The sequence below is a fragment of the Rutilus rutilus genome, assembly GCF_951802725.1.
Source record: "Rutilus rutilus genome assembly, chromosome: 6".
NCBI lineage: Eukaryota > Metazoa > Chordata > Actinopteri > Cypriniformes > Leuciscidae > Rutilus > Rutilus rutilus.
In genome coordinates this window covers 20,624,168-20,651,533 of record NC_140214.1, presented here as the reverse complement: position 1 = coordinate 20,651,533, position 27,366 = coordinate 20,624,168, and the positions used below count along the sequence as shown (strand labels likewise).

Sequence of the window (27,366 nt, the reverse complement as noted above, 5' to 3'; positions counted from 1 at the left end):
ACTGACCATAAGTCTATTTACAAAAGTGACATCAGCAATTATATTCACAAAAAACAGAAGTAGGCCTACCGTATTAACCCAATGTCACACAGACTCCTCATTCTCCATTTGATTTTATTATTTCAGTGTTGCAAGCGACACGTTATGTCACTTTGAATGACAGCTTTGACATTTGAATAGTCTGTTTTGATGGCTTCCTCTAAATTTAATCTTATTTTGCCCAGAGGAGTGGTATAGAAATGGATAAACAACTTGTCATGCAATAAGCCTACCAAAGAATGCACAAAGTTTTTACTTCACTAACAGCAGTGTTAGTATCTTCACTGGTTCACAGTATAAGTCCTTTAAAGATTTATATCAGTGCTATAAATCCCACTTTATAAAGACATAAAACACGGAAACTGTTTTATGTCGTTAATATTTCTGTTTAATGTTTACTTAAATTGAGGATTATATGATTTAGAAGATTTGTTTTACTTATTGTGCAAGGCAAGTACGTATTTGTCTTATGACAAATATAATCCGCCTTAAACGACTAAAATGCTCAGACCTGTTCAGACCCGACAAACGCTGGCAATCTTATTAGCGGGCTTCCTTATTGGCTGTTCTCTTCGCAGAAGTCGCTCGTTATTGGCTGCGTTGTGGGAGTAGCAGTGAGCGTTTACAGTACAGCCTTTGAAGAAGGCAGAGGGAAGTATGACAGATGAGACGGTCTGCTCTGCGTGCCATGTTCACCGTTTGCATAGAATAGATCAAAGAAGATCTCCAAATAGAAGGTGAGTTTTTCATCCCTCCTTTCAAAGATACAGACATAAAACGACTTGGCTTTCGATGTGTGCATTCGCATCAAATTTAGTGCTGAGATTTTTTTTAAACTCTTAAACAGAGTTTACAAGACATGTTCGATCAGTCTTTGTTCACTTGCATTGATGCATATTTGCTGCATTACGTTTTTTTTTATCTGCGGTATTATAAACTTCGCTCAAGGTTAGCCTACTTCATTAGAGCACACGTAAGTCTGTTAAAAGCAAGTTCATCCTATGTACAAGGTGCACGATTTGTATTTTGTAGTATTATGCATCAGTGTAGTAGCCTACGTTAGGTAACTTACTTTCTCTTTTACATAGTAGCAGAATGATCTCGGGCAGCTTTCTGTCTCTGTTCCGGTTTAAGTCTTGTTTTGATTGTTTAGAGGCACGCAACAATGGCTGCGTGTCAAAACAAAGTGAGCTTCCTACCATGGCACCCTTTCTGGGTAGCATAGGCGCGTTGGACATTAAAAGCACATATATGCTGCCCAGAAATGTTATGTAGGCACCTTTTTGAGAGACAGCCAATGACAACTAGTCTAAATATATCTGTCTTTGAAAACAGACATGCCCTGATAATGCCTGAACATGTTAAAATATTTTGGCTATCCCTATAAAAACCCAACCTTTGGCTCATATAATCTGTTTTTATGTCATTTAACTTTAACAGAAATGTTGATATCAGATGCTGGTTGACTTTACTGTGTCCTTGGGTCTGGATTAGTAAATTCCACTGATATTATCTTACATTATCTCATCTTAGTGCATTGCTATCAGACACTGCTTGATCCACTCAGTATTCAAATGGCCTTTTCTCTATACGTTTGGTTTCTTATTAACGCGTGTTTGTGTAGGTGATCGGTGTTGTACTTAAGTCACTGTAAGGGTTCTATTAATTTGACACCCATTCAGACAGCATTTCAGTGCAAAGTTAAATGCTTATCTGATTCTTGTCGCAAACACACCCAGATGAGTTGAAGTCCAGTGGGTTTCAGTACAAAAATAAACACAAAGGAAAATCTGTATGACTTTGCTGCGTAAATTACGTATCGCCTTGGGATGTTTCACATTTCTGCATTGTTTACACAGGTTAATGTTGGAGGTGCAAAGTTTTAACACCAATATCCCACAGATGTCCTATGTTGCCTGAAAATAAAAGGCATCAAAAAGTAAAGGCCAAGAGCATGCATGAATGGCTCCCCTCCCTGCCCGCTCAAAAAATCAGCGCATTGTCCTTGAGAATGCCACACGGTCTCAGTTTTAAGTGTCGTTTTTCATTTTTTGCTTTGTCCCCTTTCTGACAAATCCCCTGATTCAGCTGCATCCATCAGGTTGATGCTTCGCTGTAGCGTGCAGCTGACAGTTTGTTATTTGCTTGTTTCATTGTCTTAGTTTTCGAGAGACACTCAGCGAAGCTTCCACTATGGGGTTCACGTTTCTTAAAGCTGAAATGCAGTTTCACATTTGATAATATCACTTGAGGTGCATCTATTGTATAAATTCCATTGTATTTCGTAATGCACTTGATCCTCCTATTGTTTTAAAGTAGAAGTAAAAAAAAAAACCCCACTAATATTTCCAGTCTAGGTAGGAAAATATGGCAGGTGAGAAAGCAAGCTTGCTCGACATACAATCAGAGATTAATGCGAGTACAAAAGTGAGAACTCTTAGGAAATGTTCTCAAGGTTACACCCTCACAAGTATTTCATTTGATTTGGTAAATTTTGCCCACAGGCCATTTAATAGATTGGCACATTTTCTCCCCTGCGTGCATTGCTGAAGGAAATTATGCAATGTGAAATTGAGCTGGAGTTGTTTTCATGGGAACTGAATTACTATGGATCACTTGAATTCTCCATCACAGCAAGATGGATTTGTAGTGTCCACATTTGTTTCGTTTGTAATGCAATTTTTTTTTTTTCTGATTTTGTAATGATACTAGTTTGATGAGCATGAAATAATCATGACTTCAAACGTTAAACGGGTTTAAGCCCCTTATTTATTAGTAAATTAAAAGTATATTTTATGTTTAAGTCCATAAAGCCATCTATGAGATTGCTGTAATGTGTTTTGACTGGAAATCCCAAAGAGAAAGGAAATATTTCCCATCACAAGATAATGTGCACCTAATAATGGATAAGCCCTCTGGGGCGTCCGTCCATTCATACCACAATAGCAGGCTTAATTGCATTATTAATTATTTTTCCCCTTAAGGGATGGAGTGAAATTATACTTATATTAGCAATTACTTGCATGATGTAAACCTTTGAACTTGAAAGTGAAGAGCACACTGCGATAACTGATTTGTTTTGTATGCCATGGTCACATCATTATGTTATTGCTGTAAGTGTAACAAAAGGAAGTCTGGAGTGAAATGCTGAGAATATGGACACAATTCATTTAACTTTAACTTAGTCACTTGATAAGTGTTCATTCATTTCTCATGTGATTGACATGTGTAGCACCTGCAGTCTTGAATATTCCCTGGAATAATCCTCCCTTAGTGACAAGCATTGAGCCAAGCAATTAAAATGCATATTAGCTGTACAGTACCTGAAGGAAACGAATGCCCTCAAATCAATTTTAGATGAGGTTAGGAAACATTTTTAAGCTCTGAATTTGTTAAGGTCAGAAGGAAGCATGAGTGCCGGAGGGGTTTTGAACTCTCATTCACTGGTCAGCTTCATGCATGCTAATAGTCATGTGTCATGCAGGTTTCAGAAATTTTGCCTGCGGGCTCAACAAAACTAGGTCACATTTTGCTGTTGCTTGTAAGGGGAATTTTTTCATCCATTGAAAATGTGTACTCTCATTATGTGTGCACATAAACACTTGCTCTAAGTGGATTATGCTGCCCATTGGGTTGAACAACATTTTATTGCAATGAAACAACCCTGATTACAGGGTTATATTGATAACAGAACACATAATATTGCATTTTATTTATACAGTGTCCTTCCAAACATAAAGACACTTTCAATTCCATGAAATTGTCATAAATATAAAACATTAAATAAAAGAATATACCAGTGTAAGAGGGATATAAGGCATAGAAAACAAAAGCAGAACAAAAGAACACAAAAGACACAGATTAGCAGTCAAGGGAGGAGGAGTACTAGATCTAGGTCTGAAACCCCCTTACTGTACGTGACATGATTATGCATTTAGAAATTACTCATATTACACAGCTGCCTGTGGTTGAGAGATGCGACAAGTGAAAAGTGAAAAGTGACAGATAAAATTAAATGTATGCCAAACGTATAAAAAAAATCATACAGCAATAATATATCCATTCAGTATACCCATTTCTGGCAGTATGTATTTCAAATAATAAATTTACTAAATATGTTGTAAACAGTGCATATTACAGAAAATATATTTTTCAAAGTAAAATAAATAAAAGTAAAATTTATAAATAAATATATTTAATTTAAACCTTCCAATGCCAAAATATATTACAAAATGGTAAATTCAAATACAATAAAAAAAAATATATATATATATAATATTAAATATAAATGTATTTAGATGGAAAATGTATAGCCAAAAATACTAAACAGGAAACATAAGTAACTAAAACCAAACAAATATATGTTGTGAAGACATTCTGTGGTCATATGTTATAGATGCTTTCTTCCCATTTAAAATGTACCTCTTAATTTCTCCTGGTCTAGACGACATCTTCAAAAGTGGCACATATTACCTCACTTTCCCTACTTCAAGAATGGATGAATTGTACGACCCCTAAAAAGAGTGCTGCAAGGACAAGGATGATGGATTTTTTTTTAGGCCAAAACCATAGACTGTATAAAACAATGGACGTAGTGTCTGTGACGTCACCCGTAGGTTTCTGAAGAGCATTTTTGAAGGCCAAAGTGGGCGGAGCTGGTCGCCGCCATTTTGGCAGCGCGTCACTCCCAGATAACCGGAAATGGGCAAAGAGGCGGGATGTGGGTGGAGCTGAGGTGCCTGGTTTTATACAGGCCCATTACCTACACATATTTTTGAGGACAATTAAAGCGAATACTTCTAATATAGTCTGTGTCAGTAAATGTTAGGCTAATTATGAAATGCAGACTGTTTTATTCAGTCTATGGTTTCAGCCTACTGCTAATCACAGTCTGTCGGATTCTGGAGTGTAGTAAAGTTTTAACTTGTTTTGTAAAAGGTGGTTGACAACAAGTGGCTAAATGGGACTACAGAGGTTGTCAGGGACATTAAACATCAGCCGAACAGATAAACTCATCTACTCACTAGTCATGCTCTTAAGAATCATAAGCATTTGTTGAGGGAACCAGGCTGATGCTAACCGAGTCATCCTACAAAAATACGTCATCCCTGCAACACTAACTATTCTTTTTGTTTTTCATTATCATGTATTTTCCTTTATTTTACAGAGTTATTTCATCATTAGATGGGGAAGGATATTCCTTTGGACTGCCTTCATTTCCAGCTGTGCTCATTGACTGATTTAAATCCCTGGTTGGATCTGCACTAAACCCATGGTAAGAATCACTCCGTGAAGCAATCAAGTCATTTCACATAATCAGAGAAGTAATCACAGATATTAACCAATTAAGTTGTTTTGTTTTTAGTTCACATACACAATAGCCTCAGCATTCGTCACGATTCGTGTCTAAGCGCAGGGTGACTGTTGACAGTCCTAATCCCTGCTGATTTGTTTACTTATCCAGGACATCTATATCTAAGTCAAGCCTGACAAGAGTTTAGATCCAGCTCACAGCTAGCGCATAATAAATTAACCCCTCTGCCTGCTTGTGTATGTGCCAAAAGTGTTCCTTTGGATTAAATTCTTGACAGTCTGTTTTGACGCAACGTCCTTGTCTCGCTTCCACAGGCAGAGTCAGACATGGATTAAAGCGCTGACGGCCTGATCAACACCGATTGGTCGACGGAGAAGTGCACTGGCATTACAAATCGCCAAGGATACTGTCATTGAAGCAACCAAGGAGATTTGTTTTATGTTTAACATCCACGTTTTAGGGTCAATGGAGACCTTGTCCCAGAGCTCCAGGCTTGAGTGCCAAATCTGTTTCAACTACTTCAGCCAACGGCGCCTTCCCAAACTCCTGCACTGCCAACATACCTGCTGCTCCGTATGTCTGAGCCATATGAGGCTCAGCCAAAGGGAGATCCGCTGTCCTTGGTGTCGTTGCGTGACACACATCCCCAGCGGCCTTTCGGTCTCGCATCTTCCCGATGACCCGGAAGTACTCTCCATTATCAGTCTTTCTCACTCCTCTGGACACAGCCCTATCTTTATACACTTACCCAACAACGGTTGCTACCTACTGCCCGTCCCTATGGACGCAGACGGGGCACTGCTACCTGGACAACCGGCATGCCGGTTTGGCCCTAAAAGCGTTGAGGGAGTAAGCGTCTCTGATGGGCGGAGCCTCATGTTGGGAGATGACATGGGTGAGGAGGGGATGGAGGAGGAGGTAAAAACCACAGCATGGACTGGGGTTTGCGCTGTGCTACTTGTGGCGTTTATTTTGATTTTTCTGCTGGGTATCGTGTTGCATAACATGTCCTGCGTGTCCAAACGCTTCACTATTATTTCCTGTGGATGAGACGGATGGAGCAGAAGAATTAAATTGGGCCTACCAATGTGGCTTGAAATCTCTTATGTGATTGTAACTATATATGGTACATGGTCAAGGGCAATGTCTATGTAATCTATGGTATTTCAAATGTTTATGAAAGCTCTGATTCATTCATTCTTGTGGAATTTGTTCAATTAATGTGCAGAAATGTCATTAAAGAATCTAGCAGTGTTGACTCCATGTATTTGCATGTCTTGTATGTAACTGAGGGAATTTAACTTGGTCTCTAATACTAAACCAGAGTTGTGCGTTACTGACAGTCAGTAGGGGTTGTGCATTTTGTAGAGGTTGTGCAACACTAAATTGTAGAAATGAAATAACGTGCATACTATGTTAATAATGTAGCTGCATTGCCTTTAAATAATGTGCATTGCTGTATATGTATCAAATTGAGTCCTTGTTTTAAGGTGAGTTTCATTTGAAGCAGTTTCTTTAAAATATCACATCAAGTGTTTTCAATGGTAACAAACTGTATTACTTTTTTTTACTTGCGGGTTTTGAATTTGCTTTTGATTAAATAAGTGAAAAAATCAGTCTCTGATCGATTTGGTTATTAATCATAACAGATCTTGACTTGTGTGCTATTTATGTCATATAAAAGCTATTAATATGATAACCATTTGACACTACATGCTGCTTAAAAAGCTGCACAAATACAATAATGGTCAAGTTTGGAGTCAGTAGGGTTTTTTTTTATTTTTATATAATTTAAAATCGACAGTAAAGACTTTTACAGTGTTACAGAAAAACTTTTTGTTTCCCCCTGTACATCAAAGAATCCTGAAAATCTTCTGAAGGATCATATGACACTGAAGACTGGAGTAAGGGCTGCTGTCAAGTACTCATGAAGTTCCAAACCTGTATGACTTTTTTTCTTCCGAAAATGTAAAATATATTTTGAGAAATGTCTTAATAGAAGTCAATAGTTTGGTTAACCATCATTCTTCTAAAAATCTTCCTTTTTGTGTTCTGCAGAGATTTGGAACAACATGGGTCAAATAATGACACAATTTTCATTTTAGCCTGACCTATCCCATTAATGAGATGTCATCACAGATATTATTAATGATATTATCAGCAACTTGTTGGATGTTAGATCAAAATTATATTTCTCTCATGAGAAATGGTTTATGTTACTGCTGTAGACCAACTCCTGCACATTTTAGTGATTTAAGTTGTACTGTAGGCACTAAAAAGCTAATTCAAAACATTTAATGTTTGAATTAATATGTATAATATATGTCAAACAAATTCTTAATTTTCTCACACAGTTACTGAATATAACATTTGTACAGTGATATTCAAATGTGTGACGAGCTCTGGCCCGGTGCGGCTCACCATTTGCATCAGAAGCTGTCAACTACCCATCACACTTGATTGATGACATAGTCTTTGCTGTTTTGGGGGAAAGATCATCTCTTGTTCCTGGAATAGCATGCATTTCAGTTTCATGCACTTTAACATTCCACATTGTGATGTAATGTGTGGATGAATGCCTTTGCAGTTTATGTGACAATTCACACAAATCAAATGATTATAATACAAGACAAATTATTATTAGTGATCAGTTGTTCATCAAGGTCATAGTATACATTTTGCATTCCTTTTTAAACCATCACTTGAATGCTTTTAAATTGTAATCTTATAGTTTAAGTGTGATTAAAAATAGGCATGGTATATGGAAATAAATAAATAAATAATAATAATAAGCACTTTTGAGTGATCCCAAAAATCTTAAGAATGACAAGCATACGTCAGTACTCAACATTGTAATTAACAGGTTTGGCTGATTCAGCTACACCCTTTACTCACAGGTCCATAAAATCAAGCACATAGCCATGCAATCTCCTTACACAAACATTTACAATAGAACAACATTTTATGTATGAGCATTCCACAGCAATTAACATTGTTTGTGTGAATCAGTCACCCTATTTATAGGGAATAAGAGGTCCATAAATCAACCTTCCTCCTTTCCTTTTAAATATTCCGAGGAAGGTTTTACTTATTTAGATATTAATATAACCCCTACTTTTAGGAAACTATACACCAGTGCTAGAAAAAATCCGAGATGATTTGACCAGGTGGATGACTCTCCCTCTGTCCTGTCTGGGACGGGTTGCCATGATAAAGATGAATGTCCTACCTCGCTTACTGTACCCAATGCAGATGATTCCTATTTACTGTCTAATAAGGTTATAAAAGAGTTGAATGGGTGGCTAAGTTAATTTATCTGGAGCAAAAGAAAACCCAGGTTGAAATTATCAAAGCTTCAGCTCCCTGGTGCAAAGGGCGGTTTGGATCTCCCAAATTTTAAACTGTATCAGTTGGCTTGCAGGCTTCGATTCATTGTTGAGTGGCTTAACGAAGACCCTAAATCAGTTTGGCTTGATCTTGAATCTTCACAGTCCAAATGCCCTTTACAAAACGTACTATTTGTCTGTAATTCTAGCTGAGGAGAGCTATGTGTGATAATCCTTTAGTACGTAATACTCTCAAGGCATTGCGTGTAATTCAAAGATTAGAAGATAGGATCGACACAACCTCTCCTCTTTTGCCAATCCTGAACAATCCAGAGTTTTTGCCAAGTACTATGGACCCTGGTTTCAACCTTTGGCTGGCTAATGGTATATGTAGGATAGGTTATATCTGAGGAGGGATCACTATTGCCCTTTGATATTATAGCCTCAAAATATAATTAACCTAGGCAACATTTTTTTAGATTCTTGCAAATTAGAGATTATATATTCAGAAATACTACACTTACTTCCAAATATTCATTTTCAGTAATTGAGAGGATACTTTTAAACCCTCCTTCACAAAAGTTGATCTCCTTCTTCTATAAAGCCCTGTGCTCTTATGGTACAGTAAATACCTCGCACCTCAGATTAACTTGGGAAAGAGAGTTTGGGGTGGATATCTCGGAGAATGAATGGGAGATGGTTTGGTCTCTAGCCAATAGGCTTTCAGTTTGCAATAAAGCAAGAGCCATTCAACTTAGGATCCTCCACAGATACATATTACGCCTCTTCTAAGACACAAATACAATCCAGCTCACTCACCACTCTGCCCCAAATGTAAATCTGACATAGGAGATTATATTCACTGTGTATGGGATTGTCATGTGATCCAGACCTACTGGTCCAGAATCGTAGCTCGATTAAATAACATCTTGGGTTTGGCCCTGGATCCTGACCCTTTGTCTCTTCTCCTGGGTTTCCCATGTAAGCTTATTTCCAATAAGCATTAAAGACGTCTTTTTAGCCTGTTAACTTTTGCTGCCAGGAAGAATTTACTATTGTCGTGGATCAACGATAAACCTCCCACTATAAAGGGATGGCATTCAGTCATTAGAGAGACTATTCCTCTGGAACTTCTAACATGTTTTATTCACTCTACAACTGATACTTTTATTCGCACTTGGACACCATATTTGGACAGTATAAATGCTCATTTGTGGTATTCTGAGTTTTGGTATGATATAGTGCCTCCAGAGGTTCTATTTGTCTTTTGTTTTTTCCTTGTTCTCTGCTTGTCCTGCAGCACTTTTTTGTTCATAGTACAATGCCTTGTTGTTATTTTATGTACACTTTTGTGTTTATCTTTGTTGTGTGTCGGGCAACTTATGTTACTTTGTTTTGTGTTTGTTAAATAAAGTGTTTTGTTTTAAATTTTAAATAGTAAATTTTGTGTTTGTTTGTTTTTTTTTTTATGTACACAAAACACTGTACTTTGAGTGTTATGACCCTGCTACAACAGGGCTTCAAATTCAGCTGAGGGAGTGAAGGTAAATTTGACATCTTTCTCTCTTCTGGCCTTCTCTTTCTCTATATTTTTCTTTCCTTTTTTTTATTTCTTTCTTTGAGAAAATCATGCAAATGCAGGAGTTGATTTTTCTTGATCATTGTTGGAGCAAATTAGAGCGCAAAAAAATTTGCTATGATCTCTTACATACATATACATAGAACCCTATTTCTATGGAAGCCTATTTCTGTCACATAAAAATAAATGCTTTGGTAAATCGCAATTCTGACATAAAAAGTCAAAATTATGACAAAAAGTATTTTTGCCATAACAATGACTTTTTATCTCATCATTTCTACTTTTATGTCATAATTATGGTCAGTGCTGGATAAGTTTTAAAAGTAATGCATTACAATATCTCATTACTCCCAGTTTTAAAAGTAATGCATTACAATATCTCATTACTCCCTAAAAAGGTAACTTTATGGAAAGTAATGCGTTAGCCCTGGGCTGCGCTTGCTTGCTTTGTTTTTTAAAAACAGCATAAAAAGTTATATTTTTTGCCGATGTAAATTAACCTGACTACGTCAGACTTCTTACTTCCGCTCAATTTCATTTTGCTTCTGTACTCAGTCTGAGACAGCGTAATAGCTTTCCGTTTTCCTCCGGCCTGAAAACAGCCGGCCAATCAACGAACAGAGGGCGGGCTGAGAGCCGTGACGTAGACACTGATTGTACCGTGGATGCGTAGATTTACTTCACATAATCTGCAAAAGTCATTCACACAGCCATGTTCACTCCGGTATTTCGCGATGGTTTTGTTTTCGCATCATACTACATGTGTTTACAGTGGAAGTTAGATGCAGCTGAGCATGCGCATAACACGCTATAACCAAACGTTATGTAATTGGCTTACGGGAACCAATGATTTTAAACTTCAGACAAGCGCCTCCCCGTGAGAAAGAAAACGCTTTTCAATTATGCCATGCCAGACTCTGTCTACGAAGCAAAGCGAAGTGCCCTTTCACACTAAAAGTGAAATGAAGAAGCTTATTTATTTATGTATTTATTTTATCTAGTTTATTTATAGTCATTTTTGCCTATTAGTATGGACGGTTGAAGTGGATCATCGAAGGTCAGCAGCAAAGACATTGGTTAATAAAGTGAAATTAAATACATGAAGTATATTTTGTAATGTAATATATTTAATTATTGCAGATTTGCCTAATATTCTGATTTGCCTTTTTTAAAATGATTTTGAATAACACTGAAGGAGGGTTTTTTTTTTTTTTTTTTTTTTTTTTATGTTCACAGTGCACACAATGCCACTGCACTTACTCGCGTCACGATTTCTCTCAACATGAGGACAGGAGAGGTGTCAGTCAATAAATGGAAAACAAGCGTTAATTAAAAAAGTAACTCAGATATTTTGTTGTATATAAAAAGTAATGCGTTACTTTACTAGTTACTTGAAAAACGTAATTTGATTATAACTCAAGTTACTTGTAATGCGTTACCCTCAAAACTGATTATGATTTATTAATGTCGTGTAAATGGGCTTTCAAGCGTATGTCTATAGAAGATTTCTGCTATAGTTCACTTCCACATTTCAAACCCAAAAATGTGAAAAGGCTACATATAACTTTAACAAAGACTTTGCCTGTACATCCTGTGGAAGGGCTTTGTTTTGAATAAGCATCTGCTCAATGAATAAATGTGTAAATGTAGAAGAGTGGAAAATGTTAGTGTTATTGCAGTAAAATCAGGAACAACACTTTATTAATCCCCAGTGCTTTGAAAGTAAATGTTCACCAAGAAAATATGGGTGTGGTGGTGTTCCAGCAGCCTCCACATACTTTTGGCATATGTTTGGCAGCCAATTAGAGCTCTGCCTAACAATGCCAAAGGAGCACACCTCATTTACCTTGGCCTGCATCTGTCAACATGCTACAGAACTGCACGCATTTGCTGAAATCATGCAAGAGTACTAGGCTGCACTGTACATGATTGATGGTGTTGTCCACATGTCGGTTTCTCCTCTAACTTTAGTAAATCACCTATCCAAAGGGGCCTTTAACAGGCCATTAACACACAACACTGACACAATCCATTTTGGCAGTCACACGTGCCCAAAAATCCCATTATGCTCTGCACAAGCATGTTGTCATCTGCTTTTGAAATTTATATTATGAAAATATAGGGATACAAATATTGTCAGGACAAAGAGCTTGGGATAAAAGGGTAAAAAAAAAAAACACATCAGTTCTGACCAGTCTTGAGTGTCATTTCACGAGTTCCTTTGCCCATATAATCTTTAAGCTAATAAGGTTAAGTGTATTTGGCTTGCTGTCCGCAGTGGAGTGGCTCGAGGAAGCAGCTTCAGTTTGAGCTTAGATATACCCCCCAGTGGGACTACTGATGCTTGGATGATGAGTATAGCAAAATGCCTAAATTATATTGGTGGAGTTGGGGAGGTGGAGGGATGCCAAAACAACTGATGCCAGAGCAAGGTGAGCGGCTGCTGATATGCTACGGCAGTTAATTTAAATATTAGATGGGTCCACTCCTCCCCAAATTACGTTGTGAACTTCACTTGTGGGCTAGAAGACAAATTAATCCCAGCTAACAGGTTGTGCTGTAGTAATAAAACTAAATTCGATGGAACCTGCATGTTACATAAATGTATTACTAATGAAGCAAGAATAGCAGGTGGTGTACAAATAAATAATGTGTAAAATCACTTTCACATAAATTTCCTTTCGTGTAGGACAGAGCAAAGCATAAAAACCAACAAGCTGCAAATAAATTCAGAGACCAAAATTCATTTCAATATATATTTTATAATGTGTATATTAAATATAAGAATTATATTTTGAAGTAATGTCATGATGAATATGAATACGTAACACTTGTACAGTCTTGTATTAGAAGATCCCACCAGCAGGAGGCACTAGTAGACTGCAAAACAATTGAGCTATCTGACAGCAGCAAGTCATTCCAATTTCCCTTCAGAATTCACTCTATTTGTACAACTTGATTAAGAGCAGGTGCATTTTAGTCACGGTATACTGTGTAAGGGACGCTTTTTGTTGGCATGTTGGTTTAATGAAAATCAGTGAGTGATCATCTATTCCCTTTGGTCAATGTGGCTCCACTATTATGTCTTTCAAATCTCATTTTTAATTTAGTTCAGATGCTACATCAGTCAAAAGCTACAAGATTTGGCAAAAGAGATCAAGTATAGCACCTAGACAAAGGATAAATTATTAATAATTGCTAATAATGTTCAAAGATAAATTAAAAAAGAAAGCTGTAAATGCTTCTACTCGGGACTGTATGTAATGACAACTGGCATCAGAGGTATGAAGAAAGAAGGCTATAAATAGTGATTTTGCAAACTAGAGTTCACAGCCCAGACGAGCAATTTCGTCTAATAGGAAGTCCACATCCTCCCTCTGGGTGGCTGGGTTGGAGAAAACACAACGGAAGAAATTCACTTTGTCTTCCAGAGGTTGATAGCCAATCATTGTGAATCCTTCCTCCATCATCTTTGTCTTGATTTTTGGAGCCACCTGTGGGAATTCATAATGTCAGCTTGTAAAGCAGATAATGGGATGACTAAATGAAGACTAATGTGTCTTCCTTAATTTACTGGTAAAAAAATAAATAAAATTTTTGACCTACCAAGTGAAGTTCTCTGTCTCGCTCAGGACCTGGAGGAATGCTTTGCACTTGTTTTGGGAGATACCAAAAGCAGACATTACTGTGTTCAGGCTGAAATAAAAATACAGAAAATATAAAATCATAAACCGTCGTCGAGAATGTGTATGTAACGGCTAGGCAGAAATTCTACTGTTGAAATCACTCAGTAATTTCCATCTTTAAAATTTTAAAAAGTAAAGTAAACAAAGTAAACAAAACAAAACAAAAACATGGCACTTACTTTACTTTTGAAGACAAGCTGAAAATCTGTCCTTCTCTTCAGCTTGTAGTAAAGATACTCTGCATTTTCTAGGCAGTGGTTGACCTGTGCTTCAAAACCCTCGGAGCCCTGTATAAGAAAAGAAAAAATATGTTTGGATTGTTGTGTGTCAAGGTTTAGAGCTGTTTTTGCCATTTTGTCATATTTAAATCACAGAGAAGAATAATAGAATATGATTATATAAAATACTAAATAACAAATATGTTTTGAATATTTTTTGGTTGTAACTGGGGTACAATTTCTACTTTTCAATTATTTTTATGAACATATGAACTCGAAATGCTGGCCAGTTGAGACAAAGGCGGTATATTCATTGAAATTTAGGACACAGTTCCAGCCTTTCTTCTACTTTTAACATCTATGTCCCTATGAGTCTGCGACAGACTTAAGGAGTCTCTCATACTGGTGCGGACCTCAGTGCTTCATCTTCGCTTGCCTGATCGGAGCTGCCTTCTGCTGTGTCCCAGAGCCCGGTTAATATGTTGCGTTATTTAATGCATGTTCAGTAAACAATAAGGCTTTGCTTTTATCGGATATTATCACAGATAGAGAACTGGACTTACCGTTTTTAACCAAAACACGGCACAAACAAAACGATAGACTTCTTTTTATCCAGAAGGCTAATAGGCTGTTTGATCTCCACTGACTTGATCTCCACTGGGGGAATCATTTTTCATCCTTGAATAATAGAACTTTCTCAGTCTTTGTGGATGGGTGCTCATCCTCCAAATCAGTTGTGACTTGTGGTGTTCCCCAAGGATCTATCCTTGCTCCCATTTTCTTTTCTTTATATATGCTCCCAGTGGGGTCCATTTTTAATAAACACAGAGTGTAATTTCATCGTTATGCTGACGACACTCAAATTTATGTGCCTTTTAAGCAAAATCACGACCAGAGTTTGAGTGCTTTAACAGCTTGTCAGTCAGATATTAAAGCTTGGATGTCCCTAAATGTCTTAAGGCAATTGTGCCCTAGCAAAAATGTGGATGTTGTTTTTCAATTCTGCTTTGACTTTTGATAAGCAGTTAAATGCAGTAGTTAAATGAAGTTTTTTTTTTTCCAGCTAAGACTCTTTGCTAAGGTTAAGAGTTTTTTTCAAGTTTGCTGAGTTTGAGAGAGTTATACATGCTTTCATCTCATCTTGACTAGACTACTGCAACTCAATGTATATAGGTATTAGACAATCTTATATGAATCGCTTACAAACAGTCCAAAATGCAGCAGCTAGACTTCTGTCTGACACTTGTAAATACAAACATATCGCCCCTGTCTTACTCTATTTGCATTGGCTGCCAGTCTGTTTTAGAATGGAGTTACATTTTTTAATCTTTTTTTAAAGGTTTTAAATGGCCTGACACTCTCTTATCTTTCTGACCTTTTGAGTATAAACACTCCAGCTAGATGTTTAAGGTCATCGAATCAGACATTCTCAACGGTCCCTAGATTGTAGCTTTTGCCATAGCCGGCCCTAAACTGTGGAACAGCCTACTTTTTAAACCAAAATAAAAAACCTGTCTCTCTAAGAAGACTTATAATTCAAATGGCCTTTATTTAAACATCAATTTTGTGTTTGTGTCTTATTGTTTTATGTTTTAAAGTTTTCTTTTAAATTGTTCTTAAAAATATTGTTCAGCACTCCGTGTGTACCACATTACATCATTTACATCATGCCTTGTGTTGAGTCTTTCTGCCCTTAAGCAACTATCGCTACATAGACCAACAAAAAGGCAAATTAAGCTTTTATGTCTGAGTTTGCTAACCAGCTGTCAATGCTGTGTCTTAAATTCAAGAGAATCCTTTTGTTTTTACTTGATTGTTTTAATCTTACAGTTTATTAGTGGTTCAACTCACAACAAAGGTCATACCAGAGCCCGTCTACGGAGAGCCTGCCCACTCCCTATTAAGTCCTATTGTACCGAATTTTGGTTGTAGTTCCACCAGAGTTCCACTGGGGGCGATCGCCATGAGTGCAAAATGAATGGGAGTCTATGGGGCTAGACGGCTAAATGTGTCTCTTTCACCCGATTGCCATTGAGAAATCTCAGATTTGAGTGTAGGTTTTGCAAGTTCAACATGGGTTATAGGTCGAAAGTTGAATGAACGAGTACTTATGTCCTTTCGATTTCTTACAGGTTGAGTTGTTGTTGCCCATAACACACTAGCATTCTGCTAATGAACGCTGATTGGTCAGTGAAGGACTGATTACGACCAGAGATACCGCTTGATGGCATCGTGGCATCCGAAGCGGGACCAGAAACAAACAAAACAAAAACTCTTCTAGCACGTGTATTTACCTGTGTCAGCTGTGTTGTCGATGCCTCCAGAGAAAACAAAGTGCAGAGCGCGAAAGCACCAGAGTGACTGAAGGATTGCCGTAAAGCAGTATCTCTGGTCGTACGATGTGTATGACGTCATTGACACTTTAAAACATTTTCTTAAGCAAATAAGTGACTCTAAAAAATCTAACACCCAGCAATGTGTAATTTCTTTGCATCTCCTTTCGAATACAACATTCAAATTACTAGACAAAAAATTATATCCTGAGAAAAGTGGATTTTGGTTGGTATAGCGCCATAAACCTCCATTCATTCTGCACTCGTCCTGTGAGCGCCCTCATATGGAATCAGAGTGGAACTGCAACCAGTTCAGAAGCCGGAAGTGTACTGAGAGTGAAACTTCTCGCCTTTTTAGACATTCTCTGGTCATACTTTTTAGACCATGGGGTTCCTCAAATCCAGCCCTGGAGGACCACTGTCCAGCAGAGTTCAGCTCAAAGCATGATCAAATTCACCTACCTGCAATTTTCTAGTAACTCTGAAGACCTTGACTAGCTTGTTCAGGTGTGTTTGATTAGGGTTATAACTAAACTCTGCAGGACAGTGGCCCTCCAGGACAGGATTTAAGGAACACTGCTTTAGACCTTGTGATCGTAAATGATTCATTTGTGTCTCAGCTGTCCTCTGTTGATATTGGTCTCTCTGACCATCTGGCGATACTTTTTAATGTGGAATTGCATCTTCCTAGTACATCATCTTCACACATTGTTAATTTCCGTAAATGGAAATCAATTAATCAGACAGATTTCGTCAGCTCCTCTTGAAGACAAGACTTTACAGTTGCAAAAATATTCTTGCCTCTAATTTCCCTAGTTACTCTGGCACATCTTTCTCTAATTTTCCTCAAACTGACTCCGAGTTGCTGAGTAGGAAGGTATCACGTATGAAAACCAACAATTGCACAATTGATCCCCTCCCTGCAAGCTTATTTAAATCTTGTTTTAACTATTTGTGCCTGGCTGTTCTCAACATTATAAATGACTCTTTGCACACTGTTATTGTGCAGGCAGCACTGAAAACTGCTGCTGTAACCCCAGTTCCAAAAAAGCATAATGTTGATGTGGACAGTTTAAACAATTATCAATATATCAAATCTTCCTTTTCTGGCAAAAAAATGTGAACGTTTTGCGGCTTTGCAGCTGCACAAACATCTCACTGCTAATAATCTCTTTGAGGCCCTTGAGTTTGATTTTCGAAAACTTTAGTACAGAAACAGCTTTTGTCAAGGTCACCAATAATCTGCCAATAGCTTCAGAGTCTGGTTCTCTCTCCATCCTTATCCTTCTTGATCTTAGTACCACTTTTGATACTGTCAATCACAACCTTTTACTCAAACGTCTATAGTTTTTCTGAGACTGTTTTAACCTGGTTTAGATCTTATCTCTATGACCGCCAGTTTGTTTTTATGAGTGGTGTGATTTCAGGTCTGAGATTGGCTCAGTTCATACTAGTGTCCCCCAGGGTTTAATTTTAGGCCTCTTACTTTTTAGCATTTGTACATTTCCTCTTGGATTGCTCTTAAGATCACTCAGGCATAAGTATCACTTTTAGACAAACAATTCTCAAATTTATTTCCATTTTAAGCCTGGTAAAAATGTGGATGTTTCTTTTCTCTTACACTGCATTTCTGAGATAAAAATATGGATGACCCAAAATGTTCAGTGTCTTTAATAGTGATAGTGATAGTGATAGTTTTTCAGTGTCTTTAATAGTGCCATAATAGCTGCCATAAACTTTACCTTCGCCTTCCACATGAGCCACAGTTTAAAGATGTCCACATGCCGTCCACACTGAATGCTTTTGTCCCCGGTGTCATAGGTCACGTCATAGGCCTTGTCAGGTTGGAAGAGATACTCAGCACCGAGTTGATTACACTCCTGCAGAAGGCCCTGAGAACAACACGTGACCTTTACATACCCTTGGTTTTCAATACCTCCCCAAGCATCAAGGACTGTTTGCTGCCTGTGGTGATAATAGATGAGTCCCTGGTTTGTCCTGAGCAGTGAAGCTAAAAAGTTACGAAAATTCTTAAGATAAAATATAAATTCATAAGAATGTTCCTAAGGCAACTCTTGAAAAAGTCTTACGAATTTCTCAAATATTTTCTTTAAAAAATGACAGGCTTCGATGTTATTTGATTGAAAGGCGGGTATTGCTGAAGGCTCTCTGACTGAAAAACACCTTGCCTTTTTGCACTTGTCCACATACCTTGTACTAGTACTATGGGTAACACTTTAGAATACTGTTCCTTCAGTAATGAATTACTACACATTAACAAATGAGTAACCCACTATTAACATTCTAGTTACTACTATAAACTATCAAGAAACTCTGATTAACAAATTAGTAAGTAATAGTGCTCAGTCGATTATGGTAGTTCACTATTAGCTAATCAGTAAATACTATTTATCATACCTCACTGAAGACTAAGAACTACTATATACAGTTTCATAATTCATATTAATAATTCATAATGTAATTAATCAAGTGTTACTACATCCTTCTAAAGGAACTACTAATCATTTGGATCGGTATTCTAAAGTGAAAAGCTTGATAACTAAAGGATGTTGACTTTAGTCATAAGATTTTGATATTTTTGTAAGGTGTTGGATAGTAATAACTCAAGTGTTATTACATCTTTTTTAAAGGAACTACTAATTATTTGAATCAGTATTCTAAAGTGACGATCATGGGAAAACACTAGTAATGACTAAAGTGTTACCAAATCCATCAAAAGGAATTACTATTCAAAATCTGACAAAAATCTCAAAAGCTTACAATGACTTCAGTCAATATTAGGTAGTTATCATGTAGTAACACTTGTGTTATTAGTGGGTTACCGTTACCTTTTATTATAAATTATGCATTATTCATGTTAATTATGAACCTGTATATAGTAGTTCTCTGGGATGTATGAAACATTTTTTAGTTACTGATTAGCTAATAATATACTAACTTGTTAGTTAATAGTATTTACAAGAATGTTAATAATGCGTTACTCATTTGTTTCTGTGTAGTTATTCATTAATGAAGGAACAGTATTCTAAAGCGTTACCGTGATATGTATGTAGCTTGTGTTATGTAGCACTGCTTAATCTTTGAAACAACCCAATAAATGCATTAAACATCTAAACTTAGGGGATTTAAGACAGTTTGGAGGTTATCCTAACTTTAAGACGTCAGTCAGCCGCGGCTCGTTTGTATGAGAATATTCATCCAAAGCACAGACCTCTATATAAGCTGAATCAATAATAAATTGTAAATGTGTTCAGCATTCTGCAACAAATATTTATGAGATTTTCTGGAATATTTTAAGTCATAAAGTGAGCAGGATATATAAAAATTTAGCGTATGGCTTCGGCAGGCATACAATGATAATAAGCGGGGCAACGGGTGCCAGAGCCCTCCCCAGTTCCACCGTGCCTCACAGTTTACCCTATGTAAATCTGCGGTGAAAAATGGAACTGCAGCGCGGCAGATATCAGAATGCTTATTTTCACGCTAGCTTGCATAAACCCCGCTACAGACCAAGACAATATAAATCCACTTCAGCAATGTGTATATTAGTCTGCATCAGGTCAGTAAATTGGCATGTCTGTTCTTCATATGTGGACTAGGGTATCAAATTAATGAAAGTATAAATCCTTTAGTTTAAACATAGCCTACTCGTGTGAAAAGCCTTTATATAGTACTGTTGTGTTTGTTTTATGTTGGTTATGAGAAAAGAAATTACTTTCTTTTCCTCACTGGAATTCCTCCACAACTTGCTACATTAAGGAAATTCTATGTGCATGTTGTGTAAAGCTTGTCAGTCAACATTTAGTCACCTAAAACTGAAACAGAACCATAAAAAAACAAACAAAAAAACATTTTCATCACTTCAAATTAAATAAACTTTAACTGAAATAAAATATATATAAAAAACTTTTATAATTTAGTTGAACTTGATGTACTAACATGACTAAAGCTAAAATGTATTTAAAGAATTAATACAAATTATAAAGACATTTAAAAAAAACTATTTAAAAAAAGAAAATGAAAAAAAAAACAAAATTAAAATGAATACAGAAAAAATATAAAAACTGATTCAAAATACTAATAAAAACTATAATAGTATCTCAATGATACAAAAACAACACTGGTGAAAATGACCTTACACTAGCTGTTATATACATTTATGTTATGCAGCTTCTTCAGAGCAGTAATAAATATAATATCTCTTTATCTTAGAGGCCTTTTTTAATTTTTTTATTTAAGCTTAACATCATAGATTAAACTGCCCATCTCAGCTCACCTTTCTCTTCACTAGAATGGCTGAGCATTGCAGTGGGACGCCCATCATCTTGTGTGGGTTCCAGGTCACAGAATGGGCTCTGGTTGAAAGCATATGAATAGCATGATGATGTTAGATGTAAAAAAAAAAAACAATTCCATCAATTTAAAGTACATATTTAAAATATAAAATTATTTTTGAAACAGAGGTGAAACTGGAGGTGGAATCAATTAGACTGAAACTTTTATCAGTTTGATGTACGCTAGAAGCAATCCTGTAATTGCGGGTTCTGACCAACCATCAGTACAAAAGAAAGGAAAGTAAAATGTTTTTAAGCACACAGGGTTATATGCTTTAATACAGTCTCAGAGTAAATGTCAATGTGCTTTCACCACACTCCTTTTGCAGCTAAAATTGGAGAGAAATTACTTGAATCACCCTGCAGAGCACCAAACGGAATGGCAATGAAGGCAGCACTTTGTGTTGGTTAAAATAAAATGAAACAGAGGGATGTTGAAGAAGTGTCCAGAGAATCGACTGCTGACATTTAAGGTAGATGGTGGAGACCATGCTTGCATTAGCCAATAAGATTTAAAAGCAACTAGAGATTTCAACTTCTTGATAAACAGGTAACGCGTCTACAGGAACCTTACATCCATCAACATTCAGCACATTACCAGAGGCTTTAATAAAAAGCAATTTGTGTTGCACTCAAGGTATACATTTTGCCACCAATTTTTCTGGTGAATCAAACCCATGACCTTGGAGTTTCTAGTGCCACTGAGCAACAGGAACACATTATACAATTAAAATGATTGATTTAGGTTACCTTTCAATTCCTTGCATTTTCACACGATGTTTGTTTGACAGAAGCAAGCCTCCACCCCAGGCAGCCTAAATGAAGGGAGAACATTAAAGCACTGCATCATTTTTAATAAAATGTACTTAATAATAATAATGATTAAACATTTTACATCCACATGCATCCATAGGCCATGGCGCTCACAAATGTCTGCTATTTCATTCAGAGGGTCAAATGCTCCGTAGACTGTGGTTCCTGCAGTTGCATTGACATAGAATGGGACCAGACCCTGCAGACAGCATACAAGGATTTTTAAAGACATATACACAATCATTCAATATTATCCATAAGAAGCCAAACGAGTACATGTGTTGTTCATCTGAATATCAGCACATTCGCATGTAGTTCACAGGTCAGATGCACAGCTATTGGGGTATAGCCTTGAATCTTTTTTTTTTTTTATCTTTTTTTCTTTTTTGTTGTTGATGTGTGCACTGCAGTAATTTAAATTTAGCTATTTAAATTTTGTCTATAACCAACTCACACGATTTCTTGTTTTGCATGTAAAGCTTGTATTTTAAAGTGGTAGAACAGGAATTTATTTTCAAATGAATCTGTTGGTGATGCAACTCTCTCATAGTAACCTAGTTGCAACATGGAGAGATACATTCATATTGTTTGATATTAATAAAATCTCTATGACCGCCAGTCTATTAAATATGATACATAGTGATTTTATAAGTTTAGCAGAGAAGAAGGTCAGAATTGTTTAAGCTTAACTTTTTAATGTTAATGTTTGATTTTAGATTCTAGCCTATTTTGGGCAAATTTAACATGCTACAAACATATCATTTAACTGGGATAACCACATCTCACATTTCTAAAATGGACCATTTCACAAGCTGATATCTAGTAGGCTACTACAGCTAGACTGTGAAATATTGCATCCTATAAGACTTTGATTTTGAGTAATCTGCATTTTAGACAATATGGCCAGTTATATGTTATATGGATACGTTACGTGTAAATGGCGGGGACCGAAAACAAACTTGTATATTATTAAATATGTAGCTCAATATCAGCTCATTTGACCAACCTTAGACTTTGCTGCATCAATGCTGGAGTTCAGTTCTGAAGAGATCATCTTCCCCCTCACAGAGAGACACCAGCACGTTTTATTCATCTTGTTTAACAGGACACACTGCAAATTATGAACTTATGATTCCGTCCACCAATCTTACCTTTCATCACATCTGACGACTATAACATTTTCAGAGCCGATGCCGAGAACTGCTGCAGACTTCTTGATTGAATAATGACTCTAATAAGGAAAGCGAATGTTAAACATGCATAGGCAAACAGCTAACATGATCTGACCTTTTGGTTTACCATAACAAGACATTAAATATTTGAATTAACGGCAGTCTATCAGGACTTTTAAAACACTGAAGTGACACGTAACGTCTGACCTCCCAATCAGTGGGTCAGGAGGTAATAGCTGAAATGTGTTGTGCTATGTGTTTCATTGAGTAAGTGGAACTGTCACAGCACGCCTGCTGAGAGTGGAGGTAACAATAATGAGATCATGTACGTGCGCGGAGGTGAACAGCGCCAGGCGAGGTATCGCAGACATCCCATGGGTCTTCACTGCCGGAAAGAGATGAAACCTAGCCAACAACACACTGTACAGATTGGACATGGTGCCTCCTGCGGAGAAAGCCATTAGCTGTTTAATGAAATACTAATGATTGAATAGTTCCAATTTTCATTTTTCAAAACACAATATTAATGCTTCATGTATTTTTGTGCTTTCAGCTAGTTACCAGGACAAAAGATGCCATCTCCATCTTCCTTTTGCCATCCAATAATTGTATGCATTTTTCTCAGAACTACCTCCTCCATGAGTATAAAAACTGGGGATATTTCATAAGTGAACCTGTAAGCAGAGAAGAACTCAGACTCATACATGTCCTGATGAACTGCAGAAGAAATAGAGGAGAGTGGGAACTGTAACATTTTTGCTTTAAAGTCAGCATGGAAATGGAAATTCACTTTTTAAATACGGTTTTTTTTTTTTAAATCAAAATGTCATAAATGCATGATTTGCCAGCATTTAGTCCACTTAAAACTCACTCCTTTCTTACAATATACTGCAAGATCACACTTAACAGTCACTTTTGATCAATTGAATGTGTTCTTGCTGAATAAATATTAAATTCTTTAAAAAAAAACAAAAAAATCTTACTGACCCCAAACTTTTGAACAGTAGTGTATCTCTAAACTGTGTAAATGAATGTCAAATACAAACATTGCATACCTATACCTAATTTCTAAATTTCAAAGTGTTCCAACATTTATTTTCTCTTTTCATAATTAAAATATGAATGTTCAAGAAATGAAACTTAATGAATGAGTCTCACATGTTTGTATTTGCTGTGGACGTCAACCATTCTCCTGCTAGACCAATAATGTCAAGTCCGGTTGACAGCTGGTTGAAAAATCTCGGATGGCCTAACAACATTAAAGAACAACATTAACAAAAGCTTCCACTAAACACAACTGTGTTATTTTGCTTGTTCTTACCTGTTTTAACTCCATATTTCAGTGTGTCTCTGCAGTCCACCAATAGCTGCTCCAGGTTATCCGGCTGGTCAGGGAGCTCCAGGCTGAATCCCTCCAGACCTTCCTTAAGCTGGTGAGGATAGTGAAAATCTACAACTTTGGAGCTGCGCTTCAGGGATTTACTGATGTAGGCCAGCAAGATGTTTACCAGCTCCTGCAGGAAGTGCTTGGTTGCTTCCTCTCCCTCTTCAGCAGGGAGCAGATCTGAGCAAACACAAAATACACGTCATTCTCACAAATTATGATGATTTGTGCTTCAGGTACAATGGAGTTGAAAACAGATGCAGAACATTAACAGGTTGGTCAATCAATGTATGGAGCAGGGCCGTCGCCAGAACAAACCAAATGGGGGGGCATTTAATTTTCACTTTTTTTAATGATCTGAGACAGACCAAAACAACAACCCATATTAGGCTATAACTAAAATAGACCACAATAGTCTTGTTTTATTCAATTATTCAAGTAAAATACTTCACCGTATGATATCAACGTCTCTGTTTATTTTCTCTTAACCCACATTTAGCTAGTAGCCTATATTTTTTGTTAATCTGCATTGTTCGTCACATACACAACACAACACAGTGCCATCTAGTGGCTTTCTTGAGTAACAGGCACAATCAACGTAACGTATATCAATACAAGTCCAACCTAAAACTACACCAAAACCAATTTGATTTATGACTCTACACTTCATAAACATGAGTCACAAAAGCTCCTGGTTTCCACCAACAACACAACAATAATAAAAGCAATGCATACCATACTGCAATAAAAATTTAGCAATGTAGCAGGCAAGCAGTGTCCACTGCCCCCCAATGCCCCCGACGGGGGGCCTGATATGGAGGTTATAATTTACATTCTACCAGCAATTTACATTCTACAGAAGCTTGTATCCAGAGCAGTTGCAACACAGTTCTGTGGTTTAATTTGCATTTTACATTTGAAAATGTAAACACATTTAAAAGCGCTCTGATTGGAAATAATTTGAATGCACTCTACTGGATAAAAATATTTACTTTGTTGAAGTAATCGCAGCAGAATTAAAAACAAATCTTTTGAAAGCACATTAAATTAATATTTACATTTACTTTTTTTTTCATGTGGCAAATGCTTTTATCCAAAAGGGCTTAGAGTGAAAGTTATACGTTATATAATTTTGCTCCATTGGAACAATATTTGAATAGATAATTGAATGTCAAATCACACAGAACAAACTGCGCCTGCTTTGAACAAGTTTGAACTCGTTTCAGTTCACATTCTTTACATTTTGTATTAAACTGAAAAGAACAAAATATCCCACAATGCTGGGCTGCATTACTTTTCAAAAATCGTTTCTAGTAGCCTACCATTGTTGTAATGCAAGGGGAAGCTCAGACATGTCACCACCCTTTCATCTGAGTGTTTGCTGTACCTTTGCTGTGGATGCAGCTGAAGTCATGGGATGCGTGCCAACTATCATATTTCAGGGCGTCATCAGCTTTCTCTAAAGAACCTGTATCCTGTTTGCTGTTGTCTAAATGCCGTCTATCAGCTTGTGTGAACTCCATAATGTTTCCTAGAGACCTGCACACACATCAGCACACCATCTCAAACACCCACATTATTATTTTGTATTAGTTATTCATGTTGAATTAGTTTTTAGATGTATATTTCAGTTTAAGTTTGAGTAATATTGTTCTTTGTCAATTTTTCATATTATTATTGGTATTTCTAATTTTATATAGCTTTATTTTATTGTAATTTCAATTTTAGTCACTTCAGGTAATCAAATTCAACTTATTTTATTTCAGTAAACTGACAACATTCCTTTTTTTTTAAGTGTCAGGTTTCATCTTACATTTTACCTCAGCTTTATTTCAATAAATGCAAATAATTTTTTTTAATAGTTGTCGTTTTTTTTTTTTGACGGCAGTCACTACACTGACACACAAAACTTCAGAAATTTCATGATACCACTTCAATGAAAAATCAAAACCGAATTGGTATGATAACATCACAGTAAACAACCACTTATTTGAACACCAATCACTGATTATATGTTAAGACAAAATGCTGCAGATTCATAGAATATGATTAAATTGAAAGCACTGAATGGCATTGTAAGTTAAGTTTGTAAAATATAATAATGAACAATAAGTCAATGTAGTTTACCTTCTCATTGAGGCATCCACTGTTGTTGACTGTCTAGAGAGTCTGTGCCAAATGGTTGAAAGTAAAAAAAAGCTCCAGCCTCCACCCCAGGGTTGAAAATCAACTAGCCTACCTGTTACCTTTAGTAAAAATAGGCGTGGTCCACTGATCTATGTCATAGATCAGTGGTGAGGTCATAGCTGACGGCTTTCCCCTGTCAAAAGCGAGCGTGCTAGTGCGTGCCAGGGCCAGTCGCGTTTCCACTGTCACTTCCGGGGCTTGATCAAGCCTCGCCGCCGCCGGGGCTTCCTCGGGGCCAACGGTCAGGATTTTCTGGCCCGTCGAATACCTTGATCCAAATCGGGATAGCTCGGGCTTGAGGAGTGGTTACGAACAGAGGCGGAGTTTACCTGATTCTGTCAGCATTAAAGACTTTTAAAATAATTTACCTCAAAACTCACTTTCATGTTTGAATGCCTTCTGTTTGTGATCCGATGTGGATTCTGGTCACTGTAGAAATATTTATACGCGATGCAAAAGACTATGCACGCTACATTAGGCTACCATAGTAAACACTAAATATGAACGCTTGAAGAAATCAGACAAATCATAATGCCTGTCACAATCATGTTTTTATTTTATCTGTCAGTAGCCTATACTCTTTATACCGGACTAACATAAAATAAAGCAACTTTTTTTTCGGCAGCTTTCTCTGTTTCTCTGACTGAAAATATAACTAGCCAACTGGGAGAGAGTGCTAAAGGTCCTCAGGTCGCTTTTGGTCTCAGGTATTTTTAGTGGCCTGTTTGTAGAAGTTATTGCCCGTGGCCAATACCGCTGTGGAGAGATCTCCTCACGCAGGCGAACGGGAAAATCTAGCATCCCCATCCCGACTTGTGGGCCCTTCCTGTATGGCCCCTCAACGGGAACCTGGGTGTTTCCAGCAGTTGTGCCAACTCGGAGAACCATAACTGGGTCTTCTAGAGAGGGGCTATTAGTAGCACTGCACACTTGCATTCCCTGATCCGTTCGATGACCTGT

The 27,366-nt window shown here is 37.0% G+C and overlaps 2 protein-coding genes across 3 annotated transcripts; one reads left to right on the top strand and one right to left on the bottom strand.

Moving 5' to 3' along the window:
* The first annotated feature begins 643 nt into the window (after positions 1 to 643).
* rnf152 (ring finger protein 152) lies at positions 644 to 6,609 on the top strand. The gene is made up of 3 exons (XM_084411156.1): positions 644 to 776; positions 5,207 to 5,314; positions 5,668 to 6,609. Exon 3 carries the CDS (start codon positions 5,792 to 5,794, stop codon positions 6,401 to 6,403), a length of 612 nt encoding a protein of 203 aa, XP_084267282.1. The 5' UTR covers positions 644 to 776; positions 5,207 to 5,314; positions 5,668 to 5,791; the 3' UTR covers positions 6,404 to 6,609.
* A 6,900-nt stretch (positions 6,610 to 13,509) lies between these two features.
* Positions 13,510 to 26,428, bottom strand: gad3 (glutamate decarboxylase 3). 2 transcript variants are annotated; one of them, XM_084411131.1, is made up of 15 exons: positions 26,347 to 26,428; positions 25,607 to 25,758; positions 24,157 to 24,399; positions 23,994 to 24,084; positions 23,397 to 23,509; positions 23,165 to 23,280; positions 22,815 to 22,894; positions 22,670 to 22,724; positions 21,746 to 21,862; positions 21,601 to 21,665; positions 20,793 to 20,871; positions 18,238 to 18,387; positions 14,124 to 14,231; positions 13,865 to 13,954; positions 13,510 to 13,752 (listed from the first exon to the last, which is right to left on the bottom strand). In XM_084411131.1, exons 1-15 carry the CDS (start codon positions 26,352 to 26,354, stop codon positions 13,579 to 13,581), a joined length of 1,641 nt encoding a protein of 546 aa, XP_084267257.1. In that variant the 5' UTR covers positions 26,355 to 26,428; the 3' UTR covers positions 13,510 to 13,578. The 2 variants fall into 2 exon arrangements, with proteins under 2 accessions (XP_084267257.1, XP_084267258.1); XM_084411132.1 differs by having other exon boundaries at positions 23,165 to 23,277.
* Between the last annotated feature and the right edge of the window lie 938 nt (positions 26,429 to 27,366).